The 12,055-nt window shown below is 47.3% G+C and overlaps 1 protein-coding gene across 2 annotated transcripts in view; it reads left to right on the top strand.

Moving 5' to 3' along the window:
• The window catches only part of LOC308573480 (syntaxin-binding protein 4-like), a 60,343-nt gene that overhangs the window by 39,785 nt on the left and 8,503 nt on the right, over window positions 1-12,055 (top strand). For both annotated transcript variants that reach the window (XM_081170408.1, XM_081170409.1), the window contains exons 6-16: window positions 779-864; window positions 1,661-1,787; window positions 3,300-3,441; window positions 4,142-4,248; window positions 4,743-4,896; window positions 6,610-6,682; window positions 8,418-8,515; window positions 8,757-8,853; window positions 10,204-10,331; window positions 10,799-10,891; window positions 11,196-11,261. In XM_081170408.1, the coding sequence (XP_081026534.1) occupies window positions 779-864; window positions 1,661-1,787; window positions 3,300-3,441; window positions 4,142-4,248; window positions 4,743-4,896; window positions 6,610-6,682; window positions 8,418-8,515; window positions 8,757-8,853; window positions 10,204-10,331; window positions 10,799-10,891; window positions 11,196-11,261 (1,171 nt within the window). The remainder of the gene's footprint in view (window positions 1-778; window positions 865-1,660; window positions 1,788-3,299; window positions 3,442-4,141; window positions 4,249-4,742; window positions 4,897-6,609; window positions 6,683-8,417; window positions 8,516-8,756; window positions 8,854-10,203; window positions 10,332-10,798; window positions 10,892-11,195; window positions 11,262-12,055) is intronic.

Here is a 12,055-nt window from a genome sequence, read left to right as displayed (position 1 = left end):
TAGGTCTCCACGGCATGATCAAACATCCATATTATAAATGTGATTTCTCATTGCATAAAGACTTATTTGTCCCTGGTCTTGATAGTGTTTAGGGATGGGGAAGAAATCTGATTCAGGTCACATTTTTGAAGGTTGAACCAACATAATTTCCACTTTCCTAAACAATGCACAAAACAAAAAAGAGCTTTTCGTTGAAATCCATGCTGCTCCGAATTTGGCATCACAGTTTTGCCGTCGAGTAATGTATAGGTAAATGCATATACCAGGGTAGAGTGCCCCCCACCCACCATCCAAAACCTGGCAAATGCAAACCTTTCTGAAAATAACAGAAAAATACGTTGAGTTGGCAGAAGCTTGCTTTGCAAAAATGTGTGTGTGTGGCAAACTTGTAGAGGAAAATGTGCATAGTACAATCAATTTGCACTGAAATGAGAATGAATTTCATGACACGAGGACTTAAAATTAAATAAATTTGCAAACTGATGTGGAAATGTGGAGAACTGAATTTAGGGTGCAAAATGCTGAAGTTATTAATTTAACATTATTGCCTTTACAATATGTCTGCCAGATATAAGATTCTATGTGATGGGGGGGGGGGTTGGGGGGGAAGTGCCACAGAAAACCTAACTTTAGAAAGAAAGAATAATTATGAAAAGTTCACCTTTGTTTCAGATAGATGTAGTTTTGAAACATCATGACAATCCATGTGTGATACACACTCACACACTATACTTGGGGGTAGACAGTTGTACTAATTAGCATTCTTTTTGTTGTCCAGGAGAGAATTTGCAGAACTGCTGGAAAAATTCGGATCTCATAGCAACACAGGTTCGGCACGCAGCTCACCAGTTCTCCATGGTGGGGGTCAGTATTTATTATCTTGAGTGAACTGAACTAGCAGTGGAACTAGGAAAAAAAGAGGACAAAAAACCAAAACAGTACATACTTAGGGATGTAAGATATTGTCATTTTCCTTTCCGCCCTCCCTTAGTCATTGTTTCTCTTCCACTGCAGGTCAGCTTCTGCCTGAAACTATTTTAACCATCTCACTAACCACTATGAGCTCAGAACCTCTACAAGTTCTGACTCTGTGTCTGAATTGCTGCTGGACTGAGCGGTAATCCACCCCCCCCCCTTTCAAATGAAGTTTTATTAAAAACCAATAAAAATGATTTTTAAAAAATGAAGTTTTATTAAATTTTGCACACTGTCCAACTTATCACAGCCCTTGTTGCTGCAGTCAAATGGCTCAACAGCTCTTTATGCTTCAAGCAATTCAGACACAGAGTCAGAAATTGTAGAGGCAACAGCTTAGGAGCTGGCTCAAACTCAGGGCTCTAAAATGATGGCTGGAGATCAGGAGACAGCAGCACCTGAGGCTGTCAGACAGAAGCATCCAGGAGGAACTCCTGGACCACCAGAGCCTATAGGGCTAGAGTCACCACCCTCATGGGCACCCGAGGAACCAGATGCCTCCCACTGCATGCCACTGCTCCCGTGGTGCAGGGAGCACACTTGGAGGGAGGCTGTGGGATGGGGGAGGAAGCAGGAGTGCCCAGCGTCAGGCCCTTCCTCCATTCTCAGTATGACTTGAAGCTTGCTGATGTCCAGGGAAGTCTCTCATTCACCTCCAAACAGTGTCCTTGGCTTTGTTCTTCAGGCAGGTATTTGGAGAGTACGTCCTCGGGGTCTTCATCTCGTTCCCAGAGCCCTTTGTTGCTGAGCCCAGCAAATTCCCACGGACCACTGATTGGGAATGCAGGACACTCGCCACACCCACCTTCGCAGTACGTACTTCATTGCTCTCAAGAGGTGTCAATGGTTGGTTGCAATCCCGTTGGATCACCTGTATGTGCTCGTGTGCCCCATCACGTGTGGAGCATCCTAGAGGATGAGAGTGCACATGCACACACACCCTCCTCGTGCAAGCTGTGCAGCCGTTTGTGTGGCAGACGCACCTCACGTAAGAATGGATGTGCCACATTCATTCAGGAGAATAACCAGCATGTTAGGAGAAAGGACTTTCACCTCGCCTTTTCCCTGAGGGGCTAACTTTCCACATGCACAGAGTTCTGTCTTTGTTTCACATTGCAGAGCTTTGAAACACATTGACTTGCTCTGCAGTGTGGCAAGGCAAAGCCTAGCCAAGGTATAAGACCAGGTGAAGTTCTGGCAGGAGACAAGGCAAGGTGGGATGAAGTTTCAGCAGAACACAAGCTGGATACCGGGGGGGGGGGAGCAGGGTTCAGGCTGGATACCCAGCTCAGGTAGTGCTCTGGGGAACACAGAGCTCTGAAGTTCCTCCAGTAAGGAACCAGCTGCAAGTGAGCCCTATTATAGGAGGAGCACCAGAAGCGGTCTCGTTGTTGGTGCCACACACCCATTTCCAGTAATCTCCTACTGTGATGGAGTGGGTGAGCCTCAGGTCTTCCCGGGTCTTCTACAGTCCTCCAAGTCGGACAATGGCAGTGTCACCTTCTTGGGCCAAGAATGGGCACTGACCCTGCAGGTTCATCTGATAGCTGTGCTTCTAGGGTAGCCCCACGCTGCCTTCCCCCTTCAGGTTCACAGTCCTCACCTCTATTTGTCTCCTGGTCCCTGACAATTGTACTCTTTCCACTAGCCACCTTAAATGGAAAACAGTCCAGGAAAGGCTATCTTGCCTCTTATTTTCCTGAAGTTTGGATGGGCCTATCATAGAGCGATAGCGAGGGTAGTTTGAGACAGGGATATGTGGAAGATCCTACCTTGTGGACAAAGCAGGGATTATCTTTGATGGAGATTTTGGGTTCTTTCTGCACCATGAGACTATGAGATTCCAAAGGCCATTAGGTGAATTTGCAGACTGAATGTGATTTGCCTCCTGCTGATGGCTATGATGGCTAGCCATAGAACCTCCATGTTCAATGGTAGTCTACTGCTGAATACCAGATGCTGTGGAGAAACACTGTGGATGGGCTATTGCCATCATATTCTGCTTGTGTGCCTCTAAGAGGTATAAATCGGAAGGGTAATAGCACCATGACAGAACATCAGTTTTGCTTGTAGAAGGACCTGGGTTCCATGGCGTCTCCATGTAGGGTTGGGAGAGACTGGGCAATATAATGTCTGAGACCTGGGAGAGCCACTGTCAGTCAGTGTAGACACTACTGAGCTTAGATGGACCGGTGGTATGACTCTTTGTAAGGCCTCTCCCTATGTTTCTCATGGCTGGTTGCTGTTGGATACAAATTCCTTGCCTGATTCAGCTGGGTTCTTCTTAACATCTTCCACTAACCTGCTACCCTCTTCCCTTGCAGTTGCCCCATCGAATCTGGGATCCAGAGCATCTCTATAGCAAAATCCTCTGGGCTGGGTGTGACCATCGGAGGAGGGGCCAACCGGCCGGATGGACCCATGGTTTACATTCAAGAGGTGCAACCAGAAGGCGACTGTTACAGGGTGAGCCGAGCATTTGAACAGCCTAGGCTGGCACTCTCCATCGAGCCCTTGGGGCTCTTCTGAGTCCACAGCCCCTCAGCAAGGAGTGTGCAAGTGTGTGTGTGTGTGTGTGTGTGTGTGTGTGTGTGTAGAAACTAGCCAACCACACAAAGGATAACTCACATCCATTGCTCCACCCACTTTTTCCTCTGACCCCACTCACCACTGAGTGAGTATTAAGCAGATTGAATAGCAATAGCAATATCCTCAGGGACTGGATCAAGTACCCTCCCAGAAGATAGTTCTGGTCCCTCACCAGTTTTGGGGATGGTGGGAAAAGGTGGGAAAAGACACAATGCACAGAGCAGTTTAAACTTCTTCACCCTGGTAGAGATACAAATCTCCACCTCCCAGATCATTAGATTGATCATGTGATGAGTGAAGTAGGCAACAATAGCCTCTCTCCTCAGCTGAGCCATCTCTACATGTGTGTTATGTGTGTGCTGCATGTGCAAATGTGTGGATCGGTGTGGCCACATCCACCACCACCATGCAGCCACCAGATAGTTGGTCAAGGGTGAGTGTGACCCTCAGGCCAATAAAGGTTAACTACTCCTAGCGAAGGACAACTGAGGAAATAATGTGGTCCTGATTCACCTCACTCCTCCATGTTCCATGAAGCTTGATCTGACAGAGATATCCTTCTCTGGCGTTCTTACAGGATGGCCGTCTCCGGGTAGGCGACCAGCTCATCGCTGTCAATAAAGACTCTCTGGTGGGGGCCACATATGAAGAGGCCAAAAGGATTCTTGCAAAAACAAAATTCAGGTAAAGGAGACTTTCTGAAAGCCCTTTGGATGCTAATGATGTGGTGTTGGAAGAACTGCAGTGGGCCATCTTGAACAGAATTGAGATAGCCAAAGCTGCCTTAATTCCCACTTCCAGATCAAAATGTCAATCTCAGTACCCCTTTTAAAAAGTGCACTGCATTTAAAAATGTGTCTACAATGAGGTTGGCTCCAGGCAACTGAAGCATGTTCCCCTTGCAAGCTTATGCTCATTTTTGACAATATTCCAAGGAACAGAAATTCCACAGCCCTTCAGGCTGCAATGTCCACACACATGTTCACAAAGCCACATGGGGCAGCACCATAGGGAAGAGGAGTTTTTGATTTTTTTGTGTATGTTTGGCTACAACTGGCCACCATTTTGAATCAAGATGGCAGACGGAACCTTTCAAAACTGTACCGATATTTTGGCACCTCAGAATTCCCGGGTATGAAGCTGTTTAGTTCTAAATTGGTTTCTCATTTGATTTTAAGACATGAGGGAAACACTGAAGTGGCCTTTATTTCCGGAAGAGGACGGTTCCATCCCGGACTCTCAGCTCACAACAGCACCCATTCCTTGCCGACGAAAGCTGTGGGGAACGGCCTGGGCACTTGCAGGTTGAAAGTCCACGTGAGGTCCCCTGAGGTAAGGTGGCGAGACTCAATGAACTCACGAAGATCTCATCCAAATGTTCTCCATTTCCAACAGGATTTGATCTTGGCCATAATCCTCATGGATTACTTGTTTGGGGAAAGAGGTGGCATATAGCAGCTTGGGCCCACCTGCCCTCTCCTTGTTCAGGGTGAGGGTGCTGTCTAGAGCTTTCCATATGATGTCTCTTCTATTTAAAAATAGCCAGCTTGTTGTTTTTGCAGTGGGATCTTTCTGAGCTGCCTGGAGCACACTCCTGTTGACAGAATGGTCCAAGACAGGGCAGGGAATTTCTGGTAGTATTGCTAGCAAGCTTTCCTCTCCCCACCCCCCCCCCCCTGGATAGCAGGGATTTTACTATGAAAAGCACCAAGTCTACGCCACAAAATATTCCCTCCCTCCCCATAAATTTAGGAACTGTGATTCTGAGTGAGGAAAAGACAAGAGTTTTGAAACAAAACTCTCCAATAGTCCTTTGAGGCTGCAGTTCCCAGGATGTTACGGACACATGTTGTGACAAACTGGTCTGTGGTTGTAGTCGGAAGTAGCTCACCAGGTGAAGCAGAGCTGTTTTGCTGGCTCTCTGGAAAGTGGGCTGCTGTTGCTTACCAGGAAGAGCAAGGAAGTGGCAAAGGTGACATGGTGCCAGCACAGTGATGCAGCCCATCCAGTGCTCCTACCTGTGAGCTTGCAGCATGAGACCTTACCCCTCCTCCGCCTTTCTCCTAGTAAGCAGCAGTGATACCCCTGATGGCATGCTATCATAGCCCCACCTCATCTGGTGAGCCACTTCTAGTGTCATGTATTCAGGGTCCACATCCAAAGTCAACATCACTTTTTCTTCTGCTTGCCCTTATGATCACAAACACATTTGCTCTTCTGCTTGTTTCTCTTAGGTCATTCCACTAAAATATTGCAAGAGCAAACGCTCACATGATGTTTGAGAGTGGCAAAGGCTGCTTGAAAGATCCTTCTCTGCTCTGCAAACAGACTCAACTTGTTTTTAGTCTTTTAGCAAGCTCTGGTGTGTGTGTGTGGGGAAATACCCCACATCTTCAGTGTGGTTTACCATTGCGACAGTGCCTATTGGCTAATGTCCATGCCATCACCAATACACTTCCTTCCTTCCCAACCCACAGCACACATTTGGTGAGGGGAACGAGATATATTATGCAAGCAAACTTGGACAGCCCACCTGAAGAATGACAGGGTGGGCAAAACCTTAGGCCCAAACCTTGGTCAGTGGGCACATTTGCAGACTGAAGGTACTGTTGTGGGCACCATTCAGAGAGAGAATGCTTCTTTCCGCTAGCATTTCAGGGGGGTCTGGTGGCTCTGTGGACCTCAGGGTGTGTACTTTTGTGCTCTTGGGCACCATGTTTGCCATCTCCACTGTAGGTAGATTCACTTGCCTATTCAGTTTGCTGGACTGTATAGAATGTATCCAACTCAGAGTTGAGCCAGGGAAATTAAAGAATCTGTTAGTCGTGTTCAGTAATTTTAATGAATCTACTCTGAGTAGGACTAGCATTGAATACAACCCTGTTTCCACACCAACACTTGTGAAGCTGAAGACCCTTTGTGGCTGCTCAAATGGCTTCACTTTATTGTGGCTCCAAGGGAAACTTTTGTTTCTCTTTTTTGCCTTTCAGGCTCTCAGCTTTTTCCCAGTCCAACATGTCTTCTGTTGCATTTCTTCTTTTCCAGAGCAGACACGACAGTCCCTTCCCTGTGCCTTCTCCATCTCCAGACATCTGTCCGCCTGAGCTCACCGTTTCCGGTAGGGGGACTTCCTCAATGGCATGTTGAACCAGTGGAATAAATCAGCCCATCACTCCTTCCAGTGTGCTAAAATAAGCCACTGAATTCCTTCCTGGACTGTACCACCGCAGATCTCAGGGGGACAGGCTGCACATTGTAGATTGTTTTCCTGTACTGTTCTTATCTACACATGGAAATCTAGCTTGTAAGGAGAAGACTAGGCAACAGGCCAAACTAGATGTGATCAGGGAAACAAAGAATTTCTTTCTAAGTTGCTGGTGGATTTTCAGGAGGACTTTATTTTTTTAAAAAAATCGCAAACTGCTGTGAAAATGTGGAGAACTGAAGTTTGGGGGTGGGGGACCGAGAAACTAAGATAAACTAAACTTGACTGATATGTCCATCCCTACCTCCTGAAGGTGGCCCCTCCCAGGTTCCATCTGAACAGTGTTAAGTGGCTGGATCTGGCTGCCCATTTTGTTTCCCAACCTGACCCTTTCTTCACGTGAGCGCAGTCCGCAACAGAGAAAGGCACCGCTGGTTCAAAGAAAGGTTGAGTTATATTAGTTCAGTTATATTCGGAGTGATCTCTGCCACAGTCAGGGCAGGACTCCACCTCGATCTAGCCACAGACAGAAGGGGGCTATCAGAGAGAGAGGGGGGGAGATGGGTGCCGGCTGGCCTTTAGGTGCACCTGGGAAATCTGTGTTCTGATCTAATGAGCAAAACCCCCGGTTAATCCCGATTAGCAAGGAGGCAGAGGGGGAGTTGCTCTGTCCTTGAACCCGCCTGGGCTGAATGGTGGGTGACAAATCCTGCAAACCCTGTCAGTTCCCTCAGGCCACATACAAAGCCCTTCTGTGCTTGGCAGGGACTGGCGGAGCTCAGGATTTAGCTGGATAATGCTTGTGAGGGTGGCTCCTATGCCGCTTCTTCCAACCTTCCTGTGAAACACCCTCCTCCTCACCTGAGAGGTGCAGCGGGGTGGCCATCAGGAGCTGCCTTCAGGGTGACCTTCCACCAGGCAGCTCTCCACAATGGGAGACAATCAGCCACCCACAACTGCCCAACAGCAGGGCCAGCTGGTGTTCGTAGCCCCCTGGCAGGGCCGATTGCTCTGCTTAACCTCTAGATTGTAAGCAGAAACTCTTCCGTTAACTTTGTAGTGCTGTCGGGTTTAGGTTTGACTTGGAGTGCAAAGAACTGCAGTAACAATACAACCATTACCAATGCCACTTCCATCCCAGCCCATTTCTTCCTGGATCCTGTCCTTCACCCTTCTCTCGGTGTGGTGTGGTGTAGTGTAGCGTGGCGTGGCGTGGTGTGGTGTAGTGTAGTGGTTAAGAGCAGTGGACTCATAATCTGGTGAACCAGGTTCGCTTCCCCGCTCCTCCACATGCAGCTGCTGGGTGACCTTGGGCTAGTCACACTTCTTTGAAGTCTCTCAGCCCCACTCACCCCACAGAGTGTTTGTTGTGGGGGAGGAAGGGAAAGGAGATTGTTAGCCGCTTTGAGACTCCTTAGGGTAGTGATAAAGTGGGATATCACATCCAAACTCTTCTTCTTCTTCTTTGCCTGCCTCCCCGCTCCCCCCGCATGTGAAAGCAAGTGAGGCTTTAATTATGCCCCACAGGAATTGGGGGGGGGGCAGGGAGAGAAAGCAGAGTGCAGTCTTTTATTTTTTAGCACCCAATGCAAGGAGCAGGCATCCTTGCATTGCTAATGTAGATGAACGGTGACTTCTTGTCTTACAGCTCCTGTTTCCTCTTCAAACCAGCGAGTGGCTCCAGCCACCAAGCCAAAAGTGGCCCTGGATCCTCACATTCGCCTCAAGGATGGCAAACTTGAACTGGTGAGTCTGACAAGAAAGTCCCACTCAAAACAGAGGCCACATTCACACGACACCCTATGACGCCGCTTTGGACCGTCAAGGCTCCCCCATCAAATTACGGGAGCTGTGGTTTGCTAAGGGTGCTGACTGTTCTTAGGGGATCCCCTCGCAGAGCTACAGTTCCCAGAGTTGTTTAATAATCAATCCCTCTCCCCATGGAATTCTGCATTGCAAAATTCGCTGCTTCTTTCCCCGAAATTAGATGCTGCAATATTTAAGTCTTGATGTGAATGAGGAGAAGAAGAGGCAGTTGCGGCAAAGTTTGACAACTGACTCTCAGGGGACAGTAGCCTATGGAGGTGAGTTTCAGCAGCATGAACTTGATACAGTATTTATTTTATTTTTCTTCCACTCTCATGAAGAAATTGGGGGTGGACACTGAAAGCACCTAGATGGAATTAGCTGGAGCAGTAGAAAGCATTGCTGGCCCAAACTGTAGCCAGAAAACGTAGGCAAGGGAAATACTATCTGAGAAAAGCTTTGCTCAGCAGCTAGCGAAAAGTAGAGAGGTGCTGCCCTCTGTAGTTCAGTTTTGTAAATGGCTCTTTCCAGGTTCATGCAATTCTGGAAGTTTCCCTCGTTAATATAGCACCTCCTGGATCAGGGAGTCACTCCCTCCCCCAAGGAAACACATTATAAAAAAAGGACAAAATCGTAGCAGGGGGCATGTATGGCTTAAAACCACTATTTCTGGTGATTATAAAAGCTCAACAATTTTGGGGCTTCCTAAAAAAAGCTCAATAACTTTTACTTTTTGAAATATGGCAACCCTGATTGAGTGGGCATGCTCAGCCAGCAAGTAAAGCCTGGGAATTCCTGAGTGAGCTCCCCTGTAGGGCAAGTGGGAAGAGCGAATGAGTGGGCAGGCAGGTGGCCCAGGCAGGCCTTTCTGCACTCCCACTGTTGTCATCGCAGCCACTGGCAGGGGGAAGAGGAATGAAAGGGGGGAAAGTCACCAAACCAACACCGTCCAACAAAACAAGGTGATGGTGTATGAGATGTGAGTGAGCATGTGCAATAACCAGGATCTGAGACTGAAATATACTCGGAGTCGAGTGTGAATTTCATGCTCTTTATTCAGCTCATAGTAGCAATGAATGAATTTTTTCCCCAAAACATCTAGCTATATATACATTATTTACACAATGGGCCCCACGTGATTGGCTAATTCCGGGCTCCTCCTGTAGGCCAATCAGGTTGTGGATTCACCTCCTCCTGCAGCCTGATTGGCTGCTCCTGCAGGCCAATCAGGTCGCTGATTCACTTCCATCTGCAGCTGGATTGGGTGGCTGCTGCTGACCAATCAGACTGCTGCATTCTGGATCCTATTGTTGTAGGATTCAGCTCCTGTCCCATGGTTTGAAGACATGGCTCCTATGGTTTGGGACATTGCTCCACTCTCAGATGCCACTGTTTGGGACAGCATCAGGGAAGGTGATGAAGGAAAGGAGCTGGCAGCTCCTGGTTGGCCTGTATGCCTGCTACAGAACTCATCCCTTTCGAGTCTAAACTGCAGCTTTTGAAAATCATGGTTTAGATTTGTTTCTGAAATAACCTACTGTGGGTACCAGAGTTACTGCTGCACCAAGAGATCTCATCGGTCTCTCGCCGCTGTGCACATCTTCTAACCCTTTCCTTTTCCATCGCAGACTTCCTCCAAGCCCTGAGGGATCTGTTGCCAGAGGAGCTCGAGGAGGCCGGCCTCAATTCCAACTCAGTGCTCTTTACTCAGCATGAAGTGGCCACCCTACTGGACACGTCAGCTTTCCATTCTCTGGTCAGCCTTGGGCTAGTTCAAAGTTTCTTCTTCCTTTGCTCCCAGCTGGGGAACTGTGCCCATCTTCTGAAGTGTGTGTGTGTGCTTACTTAATGATAGCCAGTAGTGCAGTGGCAAATTAAGACATGCATAGTCCTTTCGTCATAGTCACACACCCTCACAGCCATACACCCTTCGAACATTATACAATAACCTTATAATTATGCAGTAATAATAATTGGGGATGCATTGCAATGATCGGTGCAAACAAAAATTTTATGGCAGAAGTTTTCGCAAACCACAGTCCACTTCATCGGTTGCATGAAGTGTTATTCTGAGTTACATGATTATGTACATGACTTGGGGGATGAGATCAGAAGGAAATGAAACACCCATAATGAATGTGTTAGTCTTTAAGGTGCCACAAGACTCTTTGTGACTTTCATTGCAACAAGACTAACACAGCTGCTGGAAATCCTTACTTACAGACTTTCGACTCCGTCAGTTGCAATGACAGTGAAGAGTTGGAGCAGCTACAGCTGGAAATGACAGACCTGCGGCAAGAAGTCCGGAGGTTAAAGGTGAGAGGCTCGCCCAGGTGGGTTTGATTCCAAGCATGTTGATGCCATGCTCACAAATGCTGAAAGACGCCACAAGCTGCCATATACTAAGAAAGGCCGTCTAACTCAGTATTGTCTGGCAGTTTCATATGGGGGACTATTCTTATTCTTTCCTGGAAATGCAGTTGAACCTGAGGATTTCTGCATGCATTTTTTAAGTGGATGGTGAAGTTGCAGATCTGTCCAGGGCAGTGTTTTTCTTTGGGGTTGGACAGTATTGCCTGGCTGGCTGGGTGAGTTTGTGACATTGCGATTTGTCTCCTAGTCTCTCCTGAAGGAGGTAGAAAGCAACAAGAAGTCCATGGAAGATGAGCTTCAGAGACTGAACCAGGTTAGTGAAAAGCTGGGTGATTGATTACACTCTTGATTTTTTCATTGGCATTTTTTGTGCAGGTAATTAACAAGAACGCAGGAAGCTGCCTTATACTGAATCAGACCATGGGTCCTACTATCTCATTATTGTCTGCATTGACTGGCAGCGACCCTCTTGGGTACCAAACTGGGAACTTTCCCAGCTGTTGCTGGAGATGGATGCTATACTACTTAGCTGTGGTCCTTCTTCAGATGAGTAGAATTACAGTCACAGGTCAAAATGCAGAAATCCAGATGAAAGATGCATCTAAAACATATATCTTGCAATAAAAATACAGTGGTACCTCGGGTTAAGTACTTAATTCGTTCCAGAGGTCCGTTCTTAACCTGAAACTGTTCTTAACCTGAAGCTCCACTTTAGCAAATGGGGCCTCCTGCTGCCGCCGCGCCGTCGGAGCCCGATTTCTGTTCTTATCCTGAAGCAAAGTTCTTAACCTGAAGCATTATTTCTGGGTTAGCAGAGTGTGTAACCTGAAGCGTATGTAACCTAAAGCGTATGTAACCCGAGGTACCACTGTAACGTGAAAATACTTCTTTCTATTAATTCTTCTTTAGCATATATGAAAAGCAGATCAGTTATTTCTGCACAGATTTTTAAGTACAATGTGACAAATAATGATGTAGCAATTACGTATTGCTACTTGCCACCCCAGTGGTGAGAGATTCCTGGAATTCCAGGGCTTACTCAGGGTTTGGTTTCCTGGAATGAGGGACAACAGAGACTGTGGTGTCCTTAGGCTATATGGCTTTACT

The sequence above is a fragment of the Podarcis bocagei genome (assembly GCF_964188305.1).
Source record: "Podarcis bocagei genome assembly, chromosome: 14".
Taxonomy (NCBI): domain Eukaryota; kingdom Metazoa; phylum Chordata; class Lepidosauria; order Squamata; family Lacertidae; genus Podarcis; species Podarcis bocagei.
Note: the sequence above shows the minus strand (reverse complement) of the source record. Positions and strands in the feature narration are given on the sequence as shown.